At 37.9% G+C, this 18,789-nt stretch overlaps 2 protein-coding genes across 3 annotated transcripts; one reads left to right on the top strand and one right to left on the bottom strand.

Annotated features, from left to right (window-relative positions):
• Positions 1-734: 734 nt before the first annotated feature.
• Positions 735-8,443, bottom strand: LOC103703497 (triosephosphate isomerase, cytosolic-like). Its single transcript, XM_008786365.5, has 9 exons — positions 8,290-8,443; positions 7,785-7,860; positions 6,765-6,888; positions 5,560-5,644; positions 4,623-4,755; positions 3,963-4,057; positions 2,317-2,395; positions 2,014-2,096; positions 735-991 (listed from the first exon to the last, which is right to left on the bottom strand). The coding sequence occupies exons 1-9, from the start codon at positions 8,326-8,328 to the stop codon at positions 941-943; spliced, it is 765 nt and encodes a 254-aa protein (XP_008784587.4). The 5' UTR covers positions 8,329-8,443; the 3' UTR covers positions 735-940.
• A 4,213-nt stretch (positions 8,444-12,656) lies between these two features.
• On the top strand, positions 12,657-16,640 carry LOC103703496 (replication protein A 70 kDa DNA-binding subunit A-like). 2 transcript variants are annotated; one of them, XM_008786364.5, is made up of 3 exons: positions 12,657-12,834; positions 12,998-13,345; positions 14,005-16,640. In XM_008786364.5, exons 2-3 carry the CDS (start codon positions 13,071-13,073, stop codon positions 16,382-16,384), a joined length of 2,655 nt encoding a protein of 884 aa, XP_008784586.2. In that variant the 5' UTR covers positions 12,657-12,834; positions 12,998-13,070; the 3' UTR covers positions 16,385-16,640. The 2 variants fall into 2 exon arrangements, with proteins under 2 accessions (XP_008784586.2, XP_088558388.1); XM_088702262.2 differs by lacking the exon at positions 12,657-12,834 and having other exon boundaries at positions 12,872-13,345.
• The last annotated feature ends 2,149 nt before the right edge of the window (positions 16,641-18,789 follow it).

Below are 18,789 nucleotides of genomic sequence, written 5' to 3' on the forward strand. Positions count from 1 at the left end.
AACAATTGGTTTGGATCTTCATCAAACTCGTTAGGTGGGATAGTAGGCTAATGTGGAAGCTTGCTCAAAATCGAATGGGATGTCATATGGACTTGCTCTCTTAGCATTATTCTATAAAAAAAAAGAGGCTCGTAATGGTGTTTTAATTAACACTGAGAAGCAGATTTGTGAACAGTTAAAAGGAAGCAATAGCAAGCTCGCTTCTTAATATCAAATTCAATGCCATAGGTACTAATTATCCACCATTATTTTATTACAAAACCAGGCTGCGATTGGAATCGTTCAAAACTCTGGACGGTATACGTTGTTATCAGTGCTTGGTGCACATTGTTATCAGTGATTTTCCTCGTGCCAAGAATCCAGGCAGACCATCATGAATTGGCACCGGGGATTACGGAAGATGGCGAATTCTCTCAATTAAATTAGCACTACTCATAACCCAAAAAGGTAATTTACTCAGGATCTAGCTTAACCATGACTTAACAGGAATAATAAATCAAGAATATTTTTAAGCAATTGACCCCTTACAGGTCTCAACACAGTTCTTTGTATCATGGTGCAGTTCCATTTAACCAATTAATGTCTAGGTTTACTAGTTATTTTGACCTTGTAATGAAAAATACTAGCATTTTAATTCGTGCAACACGTACAAAGGGTAGCCTACACCATGCTGCCATATGAGCAACCTGAATGAAGATTCTAAAGCAGCGAGATGCAACCAAGAAATCTTAATATGGAAAAGTTCATTTGTTAGTTTGAATAACTGATCTGTTGATGCTTCCTAGGTTCTCAGGGAAAAAAAAAGTTTGATCAACATTTGTAACGCACTTCTAGTACCAGGCAAATACCATAAAAAGATTTCAGACAAAATTCAGAGAGTTAAACATAGAATAGTGTCCTTAGATCTTGCGGACGGATTTCGGGAGCACAAGTGAACTCCTTAGGCAGAAGACTTCACGGTAGCTGACTTGATGATGTCCGCAAATTCAGCCTGAAAGAAAGGAAGCAGACAAAAATGAGAACACAAGGACAACCTGCATGTCAAAAAGTCATGCTAACTTAGAAGACTAGAATAACTAACAAAATAGTCAAAACTGTTCACTGGTCTGTGTATTATGTGATGCCTGCGAGACATTTTGAGGATGAGAAAACATGTAGTGGATTTACCAGCGGTAAGAGTATACACTGCTTCTTGTTCAGCAAATTAGGTGGGATTTCCTGTTATGATGTTCTAAATGTCGGAATGCTGTTCAGTGTAATCATAACTGTCAATCGACTTAGTTAAGCACACCAAATCCAGGTAGATTTTTGCTTTATGTTATATCAAAGGTCACTGTCCGGTGGATTGACAGCTACAGTCTTGGACAGCACCCATGCTATTCAAACCAAAAACAAGAAACTCTTGCCCTTGCACTAAATGATGGCAGGGGCAAGCCCACATAAGCAATAAGGACCAGATAACCAAGATTTTCATCTTGGCTGGCAGAGATCTCAGTTTGTGTCACCATTGGGCAACAGCCAACACGTCTCTAAGAATCTCGGCTTTCTCATCTTGGTCAATATAAACCAATAAATCCGAGATATCATCCAATATGATATCTAATATAGGCCGATATTTAATCACTTTTTACTTCTTTAATTAAGACTTTTTAATAATAAATATCAAAATCGATACTTAAATAAAATTCTTAATCCGGATTTACCTTATCAGCCAAGATTTCTACATCTCAGACTAAAGATATTGGTCAATATCTCGGTTCGCTCCAAATTTTCTCATTTACCATGTCGGCTGAGATGAGCCAAAATTTTGATTCATCTAACTCTCGGCCACCCACCAATATACCCAATATATCAAGATTTAAAAACCTTACAGATAACAGACAGAAGGTAAAGTATGGTGCACATATCGAGCAACCATCAGGAGTACTTACTCTTCACTAACGTTGGCGTTTTAATGATTTTATAGGTAAACCTCAATATGCATCTTAAAACAAAGAAATAAAGGATAAAAACCTTCAAAGAAGCCCCGCCAACAAGAAAACCATCAACATCAGGCTGTGCAGCCAGCTCTTTACAGTTCGCTCCATTTACAGAACCTGCAGTCATTATCAATATCAGTAATCCAATATTCCATTTAGATGAAATGCAGGCAAAACTTTTTAACATTCCATGCTGGCAGTGAATTCACAAATTCAAATGAAATATGTAATTAGTTATTTCTGACTCATAGTGTTAAATAAAATGATGAGAGGAATTATATATTCCTGTGTATTTCAGAAATTCCTTTAAAAAAATCAACATGGCTGGAACATTTACCTCCATATATGAGCCTAGTTGATTCTGCAACTTGTGCACTCACATTAGTTTCCAGCCACTTTCTTAAGGCAGAGTGCACCTAACATCAAAATTTCGATGGTTGAGACGAGTAGAAATTGAACAATTAAATGCTGAACTTCAGCAGCAATGCCTTGTCATGTAGGAAAAGCATTTAGAAAGAACAATAAGCATCCCCAAGATTGGATTGGAGTCTCATGGTGTATTACAAATTGTAAAATGCTCCTTAAGTTTTAGTTGCATCTAAATGCAACCCTTTTGTTGTAGGAAATCTTCATATAAAATGTTGCTAGCCATATATGCTACGTGCTTCAGCTGTAGTTTAGAATTAATCGACATGAAGAAATAAATGTTCATGGGATGCATGACCAAGGGTGGAGCTCTACTGAAGTTATTCTTTTGTGAATAGCATTAACAATGTCCTTGAAGTGGAAAAAAATCAATCAAGTAAATGGTAATTGATAATGGAATAGTAGACTTCTGATTTTAGCACATGTTAGCAAACAGAATGGTACATAGAGATCCTGCACCATAAATAAGAGTCTATTCAGTACAAGTCTGATGAAAAGTTGGAGCACTTAACCTTCAAAATGATGGAAGATTACTTTAAATATGCTACTTTTCCCTTAGTGCTAGATAAACCAGGTATTTTATCACAAAATATGGCCTTCGCCATAAATTGGAAGAGGTTAAAGCAAAAGGTCTTCATTAGTCAAAAAGTAGCCTATGAACAATGACAACTTTTTTGATATTTGATACTTGTAATTGTGCAGCTTTCTGCAAATGATGAACACAAAGAAATATTCTTATCATTGGAGCTATGAGAGTGTGAGAAACTGATGTTTAGACTTGAAGAATTCTTAGTGTGGCAATAAGCAATTGGCAGTTCGGCACATGCATTAGTAGCAAACCTGGTAATATTCTCATCTAAGCACAGTACCATCCAACATAACATAAATTATTTGTGTTTACTGAATGTGGAACTTCATATGCTGAGCATCACTAGTTTAGAAGCTGGCGGACCAACTGGTTAAATCAGGTCCAACTAGAACCACCAGGTCTCTAGGGTTTCACTCAGCACTTCCCAGAACATTGTTCAGCAAGGTTGATTTTTCAATTAATCCATAACAACAGATCAAGCCAGCAAATTTTAACTGAACAAGCCAGGCTGCATATTGGAGGTTAGCGGCATGTTTGATTTATTAAAAGGTTGTGCTGAAAGCATTAACCAAGATTCAATTGAATGATATCGATATAGAATCATTCTGCCATCAAGTAATAAATCTAATTGAAACCACTAGGGCATTTAAACCTAATAAAACATAAATACTAAAGCCCCTGCACCTAACAAAAACATTAGCAACATTATTTGGTCCAACTAAAATGAAGCAGATAATTAGAACGTTTAGGACTAGACATAAACCTATCAACAATGCCAACACCAGCTTTGATAACATTGGAGCACAAGAATGCAACCAAAAAGGCATGTGGAAAGCTTCCCTCTAAGTGAGGCCGAGAGCTCCTAGGACAAAGAACAAATATCTTGCAAACTAGTAGGACCATTCTTGTTAAAGTAACCTACTAGGGGGTGATGCAAGTAACATAACAGTAACATCTATCACACTTACTTCCTGAGCCTGAGCTGGAGTTGCGACCTTGCCGGTTCCAATAGCCCAAACTGGCTCATAGGCAACAACTACATTTGTCCAATCTGATATACGCTCTGCAAAACAAATCAATCTAGCATCAATAAAATGAAACCCATTTATTTGAGAAGAGCTATAATTTTTGGATAAAACTGGATGCCATTATTTGAGAAGAACTATAATTTGAATAACGATCACTATTCAATTAAAAATAAAACCCATTTATCTTGATAAAATACATGTACACCCAGTTTCCTTTAGCATATTTTACAAGATTCCGATCTCTCCAATGTCATGTTCTTTGAACAAGAAACTTTCCACAAGCCTTTCCAATATGATCAAACCATATTCAAAACACATGGTTGGATAATTCTTCTCAAATTGTGTTAACACCGTGTATTCCTTCAAGCCATAAGCAAATTTCACTAGCATGAATCTGATAACCTTTTTTCCCACTAGCCCTTAGACGAACATAAATTTACATTTGAACTCCAAAAAAAAAAGTTGAGAAAAATACAAGAAAAGCAGCTGCAGTGCACATTCTAGATAAGCCATGCTAACAGATATGCATATAATTACAGTTTGAAATAACAACATCAAGAAACAAGGGAGAGGATATTTTTTCAAGGACATTCCCAGTACCTGCAATTGCTTTTGTTTGTGCAGCAACTACATCCATAGTGGCTCTGGATTCCCTCTGTTCAAGAGTCTCACCAACACAAGCAATCACCTTTAGACCTTGAGAGAGTGCATATGCAACTTTATCTCCAACAAACTGCCATTAGAAAAAATGCAGAGCACATGTTAAATAAGAAATTTCTGAATGTCTAAAACTTTGATGAAATCTAATTCTATTAGTGCAATATTTTTATATGTAGAGTTGTGAAACGATAATTAAAAATACACTAAATAGTGTATCGCTTTAGGAAAGAGAAATTAAATAGTCTAGTTGTGTTTTTGATTGTTTATCACAAAATGCAAATTAATATTTTTCCTAATGTACTAATCTAAAAAAAAACACTTTTCTAATGTATTAGATATCTACAATGGTCAAGCAATCAGAGAAAAGACTCATAAATGTACTACAATAATCTGCAATATTATTGAAAATTCAGAATCTAGTGAAACAGTGCTAAGAGATGGATACACCAGTAAATGAAAACTACAACATTGGCAATGTTGCTTTCATCAAAACTCATGCATCAACTTTTCAGTGGATCAAAACCAAATCCTTTACGGTACACCTTGCATCAACAAAAATTATTTAATTAAAGTTGTAAATGCTTTGCTACCTAGCATCCTTGCTAAACCATAGTAGGTTTTCTTTGGTTTCACCTAAATCACAACATCTATTCATTATTTGAAGTTTTGAACATAACATGTATTATGCACTCAAAAAGCATATATTTTTTCAGCTTAAGGTCAAAGATGGCACACATGGAATAAAATAAATCCTAAACACTGTAGCTGCCGAAGAAAAATTGGCATAGAACCATAAAGAGTACTAGTTAATCCATATGCAATTACCATACACATGACATAACTAATTTCTCCATAGTATGTCTCTCGGGGAACTTACTTCACTTGATTCACCCAACAAGAGTCTTCGTTCTGAGTGTCCAAGAATGACCCAATGGATGTCAATATTTTTAAGCATTTCTGCGCTGCATAAACAAAAATTTAATCAAATTAATAAAGATTTTCATCACAGATGCACGAGCGAACAAATGAAGATTAAGTTTGGAGAAAGAATAAAGGTGGTTTTTCTTGTCTTATTGTTGATTGAACCAATAAAATAAAGAAATAGGCACTTTTTTTGAGAGAAACAAGAAATAGACACATTACATTATAATAAATTTACATTTTGTTTAGTGGAATATTATTGATAGTTATGGTCATGAAATTATATTCAGCTTGCAATCAGTCACTGATAGCAAAAAAATACCTATGCATCCTCCAAAAAATTCTTTGTGTAGGTTGGACTGGCAACATGCATTCAAAAACTAAGCCTCAAAAGGTCAAGAATCAGGTGTGGCTCATTAACTCAAAGGTCAAGATGCAGCTTTTACACTTCAGTACTCCATTTTAAAGCTTCCATATCAGTATATGTGGACAAGCTGAACTTTTTTTTTAGATATCATCAGATTTTAATTATTTTTGTTATGTAAACAGATACTACTCTTTGGGGGTATTTTTAGCAAATGCTATATAACATGTTTCTTCAATCACCTGTTTAATCATTAAACCCTCAAATAAAGCATTCTATTATATAATGCATGCTTATGTGAAGATAACATCCATGATCGATGGTCGTTTATAATTTTAAGATGCTAAGATTCCCTTGATGGCAACAAATACTCTTCCTCATATGATTGCAACATCCAGCATTCCCACTCATTGATGATAGCATAACATATAATGTTGCAAACCACATGAGATATGCTCTCTTTAAATGTTGTATCACTCTTTCAGATGATCATAGCAGTCCCCTCTCTTCCATATACTAATAACAATATACACCACATTTTCAAATGCTTTATCAGTCTTTCTCAGCCGATCAGAAGCACACATACAAGCACCATTAGCAAAAATACAATTTCCATATCAGAAAGACTCAAATGATCACAATCTGATCGGAACAATGGTCACAACCAGCACCCACATGTCAGCAGCTTTCCAAGATGAAGCACAACACAACATGCAGCAGCATTCATCATTGTTATGAAAATCAAGATAAAAAATGGATAACAAGAAAATAGATGATTTAGGGAACTCAGATCTTACCTAATCTCACCAGTGAATGCACCTCCTTTCTTTACCCAGCAATTCTGTGCAGCGACATGAAAATCGGGATGCAATGAACTTTTAACCAGAGGAAGAAACACAAATGGTGGGCTTATCACAACCTCTACAAGATGCACCATTTGCAGAGTATTAGTAGTGATAAAGTAATTCTGCATTTGATAACTACATTATTGATCAAATATGAAAATATAATATGCATTTATGATCCTTAAAAAAAGACTTGTTCCTAGATAAAACTGCAAGTCTCACTTCAACTGTATTGATAACAGTATCACCATCTGCAAAGAAGAAAAGACGAAGAGCATAACAAGATAGTAAATAAGCATAATGGCTATTTGAAGGCAATGCAGTTGGAAATTAGAAAACAAAAATGCAAATAGAGGCAAAAAACCGCAGCAATATAGATGTGGCAATAGTAAAATCAAGATGTTATGCTAGGAAAATCCTATAAAAACATGACGAACTGAATTTAATGTAATTAGTGATTGCATACAAGTCACGAAGATCATACTCTATATTAAGAGTGTGTCTTTGTAAAATTAATGTATCCAAAAAATGTTACATTATGTATTCTAACTATGATTTGGAAGGGATTGATTGCTTAATGGCTTCAAAGGGTTGAATTGCCTCTAGGTAAGCCATCAGTTGCCCTAGCAAGCATTGATATCATAGACCAGAAAACAAATAAAATAAAATAAAATTCTACATTGCCCGACAGTCAAGATAGCCCATCCCATGGAGCAGCAATAGTTCAAAAATTCTTGGGAACAAAGGATTATGGGATAAATTTGCCGTGCATCAAAGGAATATCGCTACTCCACTATAAACATTTAGATGATCTAAAAACTTCGCAGCAGGACACGACCTCGATATCAGCATCCGAAGTGATCTGATCTAACGTAGTAGATCTCAACAAGGATGCCAGAAACACAACAATCACAAATAAACTAACACATAATAGCAGGCAATGAATCGGGATCATAAGATATATGTCCATACCCACAACATCTGATGCGGGGACTTGGCCATCGTTCAAGGTGCTGATGATCTTCTTAACCTCCTCGCTTGTCCCATTCTGCACAAACATCCAATCAGCGTCACAGCTGAACAACAACTCCTACGTGCTAATCAATAGGAAAATACTTGAACGATGGCAGTTAGAAGCGTGTAAAACAGTAAACGTATGTTAAAACAGTAGTCATGAAGAAAATGCTTCCCGATGTTCAAGTTCTATCATCGATCTGTCCCGAAACTTAAAACTCCAGGAAAAAACTACGCATTATTAAGATCTACTGCAGAGCTAATGATGTTATCGGTTAGAAATAGAAAAATACAATCATCGAGATCGGAATCTGGTTATCTTCGATGGAATCTAGAAAGAATTCGAGTGAATCAAACCAGAAAATAAAAATCCAAGTGCTGATCAATTTTGATCTACAAATGAAGCGTCACAGGTAATAAATTTTGATCGAAAATAAGAGAGTAAAAAGGATTGAAAATTTACGCATTTCCAGTTGCCGCCGACGAAGAACTTTCTGCCCATTTCTGCGACTGCGAGGATGGAAGACGAGGTTCAACCTAGGATTTGATACCTGGGAGAGGAAAGGGATGCGATGGATGAAGCGTTTTTATACGGGAGAAGACAAGGCGATACAGGATATAACGCCTCCGTGTATCGAATTACAGATATGCTCCTGCGATGCATTGCCTTTTGGGTGTGCCAGTGATTGGACGGTAGATGATCAATCTGGGGACCCGAAAGGAAATCCAATAGAACAATCATCGGCCATCCGGCAGCTAATGATCCACGAGATTAGAAATAATAGAAGAGAAGCGGGGATAATCTGGTCCGAGTAGAAAAAGTCTTTTTCTCGAGGGCGTGACCCTGGGACATCAGATCCGCTAATACTGTTCCATGTAGCGGACAGCGTTTTCTCTTATCAGTTCCGACCACGTACACAATGCTGATGGGCCCACGTGGTTGAGGACTTCAACTTGTCACGTGTCAAGTGCCGAACCGCAAATGGAGGAGCGGAGGGCGCCGTGCTGTGCTGGGATCGTTGCGGAGGGCCTCGCGGGGTGGATTCCACGTATATTTGAGAAACGAGAAAACAAAAGGCCCTCTTCTCGGGCTAAAATTACGTGAAGTTAACACCATCCGACGCCTGCGTTACTATGTGGTCCGTATCCGGCCCAAAAGTAGGTAGACCACGGAGATCAAGCCTGGTCCGATCCGACCGGCCTGAACCATGCTAAGGACCCGCTGAAACTCGGGCGGGACGGGATTAAAAGCCTAGCATCCCGGAGGTTAATACCATAATAAAAAAATTTTGCAAATGGGAAAAACAATCGATCATAACTGACATTTTTCATTTTTTGGTTAGAATCATATTGAACATTTGGATGGAGATTTAGAACACAGAATAATAGATTTTAAATCAAGTTTAATTGTCGAGGTGGTAATTTATGATTCGGTCCGTCAACCCAACCTACAATTGATATGCTTTTAATAAGTTCAGATTTTGGCATAAATATATTCGGTTGAGGCAATCTGCCTAAACCCATTTATGAATGGACTGAATTCATGTTTAGCCCATTGATCCGTTTAATCTATTTTGACATATCTAATAATTAGGTTAAATCATAATCTAGTCTCTTTAACATGTTTAAGACCTAACTCATCTAAAATCTAACCCATTTCTGTCATCTCTAATCCAACCGCTTAACCCATTTAACCTGTTTAACTCCTTTAACTCTTAATCTATTTAACCCATCTAATCTAATTCGGCTGGTTTAGTAAGTGGTTATAAGGATGTGTCGAATTGTCTATTTAATAAATAGATTGGGCTAGGATTAAAAAAATTTTAACCTGATCTGTTTTTCACTGAATTCAACTCACTTGTCACCCATTTTAAGGATTCGGAGACAGCAGATACACTCTATTTAGTCTATTATGACAAACTAAGTAGGCTCGAATGGTTGATTGAGGCACACCTACTAGTCTCTAGAATCTTGAGTGGCAAAGTGGCCCTCACTGGGGCCCTCACTGAGTGGCAAAGATGCCCTTGGCAAGCACAAGTGAAATTGAGTCACTGGGGCCGAAGAGGCACAAGACAACCTTAAAAAATTCCCGCCCTTCGAAAAAACAAAAATTCTACATGATTGCCTAAAAATAAAGAAGGTTGTTAGGGCTTTTTGTCTCCACTGCCCCAATAGGCCTACCTCTCTCGATATCTCTTCGGTCTCTATGTCCATCTAGTTCGCCGAGATTTTATTAAGAAACCCTAATTCTCTCCCAACCCAAGGCAATGGCGGATCAATCCGACCCACATCTCTCCATCTTCTCGGTTCTAGAGGTACGCGACCCTTTCTCTAGATATCCATGTTATCACCGATTCCTTTTTCTAGCACCGATTCTATCTATATAGTTCTATATAGTTTCTAAGATTGATGTCTCCACCTCTATTCCCCTTCTTCAAACCAATCTATCTTATGGTGATTTCGTCTTCCAAAAATTAAAAAATAGATTAATGTTTAGTTGGAGTTCCCAACATCAGGCTGGAAGCTCTACATAATCTCATCCTTTATCTATTTTTTTCCTTTCTTATTTAAATATATTTTTCTTATTTCAAGATTGTTGTAAATTGTAATTAGAAGAAAAAAAGTTTTTGTAATCATGACTCGACTCTATACATTTAGTATTCAATTTAAAATGGCATTGTGTCACTCGTGATAGTATTAGATTGTTATGCGATCAGGATGATTTTGGCCTATTCTTTCCACCAACTGCTAGAAAAGTATCAAAATGGGCTAAATGCATCATTCGCATTTTAGAATGGATTTATTTTCTTTTCCTCGTTGAAGTTCTCATGTCTAGCTAGGTTTACTCAGACATGTTTTTTCCTGGCTAGTGAAAAAAATCCCTGGTTATGTTGTATTACTAGTGAGCTTCCATTATCATCTTTTTCTCTTTTCATCCAAGGCCTGAGAATAACTTACGTCTATTAGTCAATTGGTCCTAGGTAAAAGATGTCGTGTTAATGCTCCTCAAAAATATCTCAACTTTGAGCAAATATCGGTTCTCATGGATCTATTGTCAAAATAAGATGTTGATTATTCTAATGGAAGGGGTTCTATTATGGTGGTGATGCTCCTCTGGATTCTAGGCTGTAATTTTTGATTGGCAAGTATCTCGATCCACTTGATTATAGTATAGGTGGATCTCTATCTCTTTATGTTAAAAAGAGGTATTTGTTGTGTCTGGAATATGATTACCAAAATTAAATAATTCCTTTTTACTAATGTGGTAATTGATGATTTATTTTCAACATCCTCCTCTTTTTTGAGGTAATAATAGGTGTTCATTTTGTATGTGGTGGCTATAGTATAATTTTTTGGAGGTGGCAAATTGGACAAGTTGGTGGTATACAGGCCGTGTTGAAATTTTGTCAATCCAATCCTAACCTACTTATTAAGCATGGCAAAAATCCAAGACCAAACTCAAGATTTTTGTTAAACAAGCAACCAAATTTGACTTGCATAAACTATTTACTAAGTAGAACAAATTAAATTGAATAGTTTAAAGAAGTGTCGAACAATTAAAATGGATTAGATAGGTCTTATTTGACCTGATTCAACTATTAAATGGATAAAGATAACCTAAATGGTTCAAGACTCTAAGCCTAAACCTAACTCATTCGATGAATGGGTCAAGCTAGCTTGAGCCATTTTATGCCAAACATGAAACTCTTTAATTTGGATATGTTGCAAGTTGGGTCGTAATTTACCATCCTTGATAGACATATCTATGAAAAGAATATAGCAACCTACAACTAGAGAGTTTGAAGCACCAAATTCAGCTGTATTGGCCCTGTGAGGTCTTTAATTTCACACATTCTGAGCTGACCTTAGACAAAATGTAAAACATTCTTGGGAGTTCATGCAGAGTATACAGTAGCTCGTTCTGAAATAACATGTACAAGAATTTTCAATGACAATATAAGTCACCATAACCTTTTATAGTTAGAAGTTGGCAATTTATTTAGCATGCGGTGGAGTGACATGTTTGTTTGTAATCATCAAATCTCGGATCTTAGTGACATGCCACCCCTGAAAGCAACTTAGTTCAAAGAAGAGTAACTTAGTGATAAGTAACTGTTATCTTGCTGACCTAAATGAATTGAGTCTGGATCATTTAGGATGATCCAAACTCTAGAAACAATAGTCTAGTCTCCACCCATCAAAGCTTATGTACATGCCATCATCAAGCATCTAAACATATTAGAAAGAAACAATAGTCTATTCTCCACCCATCAAAGCTTATGTACATGCCATCATCAAGGATCTAAACATAATGAAAGAAGAATGCTGAGTCATGGTGGCATCAAAAGTCAGGGCCAATAATATCCACCAGAGCACAAGATACTTCCGTAGAAGGCAGCGTTTATCTCAATAAAATATGACATTGTATAAGAAGTATCCTTATCTCTTATCAAAGCCATTGCTTCTCAATTTCATTAACTTGCGATCACTGAAATAAATTTAAAAGATTCATGAACGTCAAACAAGCAAGAGCAACTCATATCTATTGGAAGACGGACAATACTGCTGACTGAGTTACCTCCATACCGCGCATCATTTAGAAAAATTTCTAAATAAGAGTTTCAAGTTCGTTTCTTTTTCTCTTTGTTATTTTTTTTTTTTTTGATCTTTTTCGGTATACTTATGCATTTTTGGTGTGAATTACCGTTGTATAAAAAATTAAAAAAAATCGAAAACACAGGGCTCACCAATTGCCGGCCCGGCCCATAAATCCGGCTCGGCTCAGTAAATACCGGCGTCCCGGACGCGTTTCGAGTTTCCCGCTGCCCGCTCCGCACCCAAAATCGGAGGCGGAACTCAAAATTTCTAAAGCTCCATCCCAATCCGCATTTCCCTCTAAAAACCCTGTGGCGGTTCCTTGTCCTGCTCCTAGGGTTTTAACATAAATACTTTCTCCGTCTCCACTCGAGCCCTCGGCAGGACGAAGCGAAATCCGAGGAGACAGAAGGTCGAGATCTCACCAAAAATCCGAACAGTTTTCCTTTTTGCTTGCTTGATTCGGTGATATCTGATGTTTTTTTCCCCCCGAAAGATTTCCAGCTTCCTTTTTCGAGAAATCCGTCGTCCCTCGATCTCGATCTTGATCGCTCGTTCGCTTTCTTTGTTTCTAGGGTTTTTCGTCTGTCTTATAGCTGCTGGCTGGTACTTTCGGTAAGAAGAAGACGACGGCGGGGAGGAAAGCAGATGGCTTCGTTGGATCTGACGAGGGGGGCGATAGCCGCGATCTCGGAAGGGGGGGCGGAGGGCATGAAGCCGGTGCTCCAGGTCTCGGACGTGAGGCTGGTGAACACGACCCAGAGCACGACGGAGAGGTACCGGATGATGCTGTCCGACGGGGTACACACGCAGCAGGCGATGCTGGCGACCCAGATGAACCCTATCGTCAAGAACGGCACCTTGCAGAAGGGCTCCTTCGTCCAGTTGAACGAGTTCATCTGTAACACTATCCAGGGCCGCAGGTCATTTCTCTTTCTCCTTGCTGCCTGGTTGGTTTAGGCTGATTTCACGAATATTCGATTTATAATGCTGCAAAGATTTATATACGTTATGAGAGAGTTAGTGATTAGAAAGTTTGAAGGTACGAAACTAGATCGGCATCGTAAAACCCTGCTGGCCTGTGTTTACTGCTGATGCGATTAGAAACTGTAAAATCTCACAATAGAAAAGAAGAGGCTAAATCTCGTCTCTTTAATGATTTTTCCCTTTTCTTTTCGGCTTAATTGACTCTCAGTACTTATCTCGAGGACGGTGCTGCGTTCCCAAAAAGGGTGGAAATATTTGGATGGTTCACGAATATAAGATGTACCGTCATAATTAGATGAAAGTACTAGAGTTTTGCTATTTATTTCTTATCACAGTCAATTGCCCTTTGTTTATTCTACTGTTTTGGCAGTTATGTTTCAATCAATGGGCATCTGATTTATTGTTTTATTGGCACCAACATTTTGCTTCTGATCTTGCTTTCAGTATGGAAAACAAAATCCTCCTCCTATGTAGAATTTTGCTTGCTGATACTCATATCAACTGAAAAAAATAATCTTTTAAGTTTTGCTTGATAATATGGAAGGGCGGAGTATGTGTTTTGTTGGCTTTAATCTTTGTTGTCTTCTGCAACTAGGATAATTATTGTCATCAACTTGGAAGTACTAGTCCCCAAGAGTGATATTATTGGGGTGCCAACACCCTTTGATAGCGGCGCTTCTGCTTCACAGAACCGAGCTCCTATGTCTGCTCAGTCAACTAGTATAAATCAACCAGGTATGGCTGCTGGAATTCCTCAACCTTATGGTGGTTCACGCTCTGGTGGTCTTCCTGCTGGACAAAATATGATGGGAGGAGCTTCTGTGAGTCCCAAACCAGATCCTGTTACAAATACATCATCTTACAGCAGTTCGTATGGTACTGGTCCGATATCAGGCAGGAACATGAGTAACTTGAATTCCCTACAACCAAAAGCTGAACAGGGTTCAGGGATCTATGCCAATTCACATCCAGAAAGTGGTAATCAAAACCAGAGGTTATCAAATCCAGGGATGACTGCAGGATATCAACCTTCTCTTGGTACTTATGGGCGACCGCCAGTTCAGCCTACATATCAACAGCCCCCTCCATTGTACACAAATAGAGGGCCCATTGCTAAAAATGAAGCTCCTGCTCGAATAATTCCAATTGCTGCTTTGAATCCCTATCAGGGTAGGTGGACTATCAAGGCTAGGGTAACAGCAAAAGGGGAGCTTAGACGCTACAACAATCCCAGAGGGGAGGGAAAAGTGTTCTCTTTTGATCTTCTTGATTGTGATGGTGGAGAAATACGAGTGACTTGTTTTAACTTGGTGGCCGATCAGTTCTATGACCAGATTGAGGTTGGGAGAGTGTACTTGATATCTAAAGGAAGCCTGAGGCCTGCACAGAAGAGTTTCAATCATCTCAACAATGATTATGAAATTTTTTTGGAGTCTACATCAACAATCCAGCCTTGTTTTGGGGAGGATAATTCCATCCCAAAGCAGCAATTTAATTTTCGACCAATAAGTGAAATTGAGGGCATGGAAAACAATTCCATGGTGGATGTAATCGGTATTGTGACATCTATTAGTCCTGCAGGTACAGTAATGAGAAAAAATGGTACTGAGACACAAAAAAGAACTCTTCAGTTGAAGGACATGTCTGGTCGTAGTGTTGAAATAACTCTATGGGGAAACTTTTGCAGCACAGAAGGGCAGCAGCTGCAGGGCATGTGTGACTCTGGTATATATCCTGTCTTAGCCATTAAAGCTGGTAGAGTTAGTGATTTTAGCGGCAAGTCAGTGGGAACGATTAGCACCAGCCAGCTATTCATAAACCCTGATTTTCCTGAGGTGCACAGATTGAAAGAGTGGTACAGCAACGAAGGAAAGAATGTGGCTTCCCTTTCAATATCCAGGGATACTTCAACTATGGGGAGGACTGACATTCGCAAGACTGTTTCACAAATTAAGGATGAGGGTTTAGGAAGAGCTGAGAAACCTGACTGGATTACTGTTAAGGCAACAGTTACATTTATAAAGGTTGATAATTTCTGCTACACAGCTTGTCCCTTGTTGGTGGGGGACAGACAATGCAATAAGAAGGTTAACAATAATGGCGATGGAACATGGCGCTGTGATCGGTGTGATCAGAGTTTTCCTGAATGTGATTACAGATATCTACTCCAGTTTCAGATCCAGGATCATACAGGTATGACGTGGGTTACGGCATTCCAGGAGTGTGGTGAGGAAATCATGGGTGTATCTGCCAAGGAGTTGTATTTGTTGAAGTATGAGGAACAAGATGATGTAAAATTTGCAGAAATCATACGAACAGTCCTCTTTAATCAATATTTATTCAAGTTGAAAGTTAAGGAGGAGACATTTAGCGATGAGCAGCGTGTGAAATCTACTGTTATCAAAGCTGAAAAAGTGAACCCCTCATCAGAGAGCAGGTATCTTCTGGGCTTGATTGAGAAGCTATCAGTGGAGGAGCCCAATGTTGTCTCAGGTGCGCATGGAAATTTTGCTTCCAGTTCTGGTATGTCCAATGCTGGGTTTGGTAGTATGGATTACAAGCCTAGTGTATATTCTGGAACCAACAATTTGGGCAATAGTAGTGGTGGCCATCTATATAGAATGGAACAGACTAACCAATTTGGACAGCCAGTGAATGAATATGGAGGTGTCATGAAACATAACATTGGAAATAGGGAAACACAAATTTTCTGCAATAACTGTGGCTCTTCTGGTCACAACTTTCAGAACTGCCCAAGGGGCATTAGTAGGCAAGGCCAGTCTGTTGGGGTTGGCTTTGACAATAGGCCCTTGAATGCTGCAATGGATGGTGGCATTGGTTCTAATGTATGTTTTAAATGCCAGCAACCTGGGCACTGGGCTAGAGATTGTCCCGGACTGACTGTTGCTTCCTCAGCATATGGAAGCAGTGGTGCATCTGGAAGATACACAAAGCAATATGTTGGTGGTTTTTGAGATCTGCACTTTGCCAGGCAATGCATGACCGCCATGGTAGATTTGGAAATCGTCAGTATACAGTGGAAATCTTTGACTTGTTTGAAATCTTTGACTTGTCTGGGTTCTGTGTATAGTGGGATAAAATCTTTTTTGCCCTTATGAGCACATGCTTGTTAAAAAATTTTGTGGAGGTTCAATTGCCAACTGAATACTGACTGCTCTGCTTGCAAATCTATTTCTTAAAAAAAATATGTTAAAGGTATGTTTTCCAGGATGTCGATTTTGCTTGTAATATATTTTCCCCCTATCATCTGTCGCTTATGGATCTACTTGATGCCGCACGACATCCAGTGTCATTATCAGAAGGTTTGATAAAACTGTCTTCATGCATATGCAATTCGTGAAAATGTTATTTTTTTCTTTATTTTTATTTTTTTTTAAATTGCATAATCTGTTGTTTTGTCATCTGGAGAGCAATGTGGTGGAAGAAATTCATGTGGAACTGTTGTCTGTGGGATGTCCATGGAGGGGATGCTTCTCAAGACAATCATTTGGAAAGTTGAGGTGGGATTTTAATGAGAGAGTGCTCTCTTTTTTTTTTTTTTTGGGGGGGGGGGGGGATGGTTTGGTGGTGGGAGCATGAAGTGGGTATTTAGTTAATGCCTCTTGGTTGGTTTATGATTTTTTTTCGGGGTTGTTAATGGAGACCAAGGATCATGTACATTAGCCCATGACTGCATTCAAATGAATTTGGCACTGAACTTTATCTGTTGCCATGCCATAGTTGCATGCTTTGCTTGTTTGCATGATGCGGAGTGCAGGGATTTGACAAGGAGACATTGCTGTGGATGCTGTGGCCAAATAGATATTCTGGAGGTAAGCATTTTGCATATTGTGACTGCAGTGAGAATTTGTGATTCAATACCTTAGTGCTATACTGCTATTGGCTCATGGCTTGTAATCACGTACTTTTTGCACTAACTGTTCTCCCTGGATGGTCTTAAGTTATTATATTATTGACGGTTGATGCTTAGGTGGATCAGCTCCTTGGTTAGGTCACATTGAATGATTTCGAAGGTCATATGTTGCTTCTAGGGCATGTCGACAGGACACTTTTTGTGGGTGATTTATACTGGTAGAGGCATCCAGAGGTAAAGATGGGGATGAGCTTTGCATGCTAAGGTGGCTTCTGTGCCCACTGATTACTGTATGTTGGAACGGTTTGGCAGTCTGTGATTTAATATTACATTCTGAAATGATTGATTGGTTTGCTAGGTGATGAACAACATATTCCATCGGGGTCCCTTCTAGAGGGACATTACCTAGGTTGAACTTGGATTCCTTCAGGCTTCCATATAAAGGCTGTGGTTGGTGTTAGATGGCACTGAAATGAAGTGTCATGCACTTTCCTTGTAACTTTATTTCAATGGCTTTCACTCTTCTGCTGCTTTTTTTTGGGTGCTGTGCTCGGTTACTCTTTTTAGTTTCTGGTTAATTCTGGTCCTTACTATCTTTGATCCTTTTGCAAAGGATTGGACATTATTCGTACGCATCTTAGCTCCACTAGGTATCAATGCATTCCGCAAGGAATTACTCTATGCATGTTAAAAGCATGGACAAATTCCTATGAATCCATGCATGAAGTTTACTTACATGTTGGGCCTTGATGCTGCTTTGGTGCCAACTGGAAAGTTTTTTACTCCAGCTGCACCGTGGCAAAGATTTTGCGCTTTTATGGCCTTTTTTTTTTAATATCTTTTGTTTGCTTAGGGAAGGCCTACATTTTTTGATCCGGCAGCTACTTGTTTTGCTTTCTGTTTGGTGGCATCCTTTTGAGGTAGCCCTCCACAGTGTCGAGCAAGGAAAAATGTGCGGCAGGTGGCTTATTTTTTTTGTCTGTTGTCACTTTAGACTAATCTTTTTAAAGTTTTTTTTTTTTGGAGGATTTGAAAAAATAGAAAAATACTTTTTATTTGGTTGAAGTTTTCAAAGAAGAGAGATGAAAAAATAGTATTTTTATAGAAATAAGATTTTTATATTTTATGGAAAAGAAAAATTTATGAGAGATATGAAAAAACTATTTTTTTATTAGTTAGAAATTGTATTTTTTTTCAAAATTATATTTAAATCATCAAAATTTATAGATAAAATTTTTATTTTTTATTAAGAATATAATAGATATTTTATACAACTTCTCAGAAAAGTAGATGCTCAATCAAACATAAATTACTCGGAGATGTGTTATTTTTTATGATCAATCAAACATGCTAAAGACATTTTTTCAGGCACCATATTTTCAAAAAAAAAAAAAAATCAGTGAGAAATTTTTTCTGGGAAACCTGAGTTCTAACTTTTCTTTTTAGATTTCTATCACTTCGGAGTGCCCAAAGCCATACTTTTTGTTGCAGGTAAAAAGATGATCT

The sequence above is a fragment of the Phoenix dactylifera genome, chromosome 8 (assembly GCF_051530095.1).
Source record: "Phoenix dactylifera cultivar Ajwa chromosome 8, Ajwa_hap1_PhDact_Kaust_v1.1, whole genome shotgun sequence".
Classification (NCBI taxonomy): Eukaryota; Viridiplantae; Streptophyta; class Magnoliopsida; order Arecales; family Arecaceae; genus Phoenix; species Phoenix dactylifera.

Bases quoted from the DNA above. Each gene is read 5' to 3' on its own strand.
- LOC103703497 (XM_008786365.5), bottom strand. From the start codon at position 8,328: ATGGGCAGAAAGTTCTTCGTCGGCGGCAACTGGAAATGC. The intron at 4,756-5,559 runs GTAAGTTCCCCG...TTCTAATGGCAG, and splicing joins TGTTGGGTGAATCAAGTGAA to TTTGTTGGAGATAAAGTTGC. The intron at 2,396-3,962 runs GTAAGTGTGATA...TTTTGATGTTAG, and splicing joins CTCCAGCTCAGGCTCAGGAA to GTGCACTCTGCCTTAAGAAA.
- LOC103703496 (XM_008786364.5), top strand. From the start codon at position 13,071: ATGGCTTCGTTGGATCTGACGAGGGGGGCGATAGCCGCGATCTCGGAA. The intron at 13,346-14,004 runs GTCATTTCTCTT...TTCTGCAACTAG, and splicing joins AACACTATCCAGGGCCGCAG to GATAATTATTGTCATCAACT.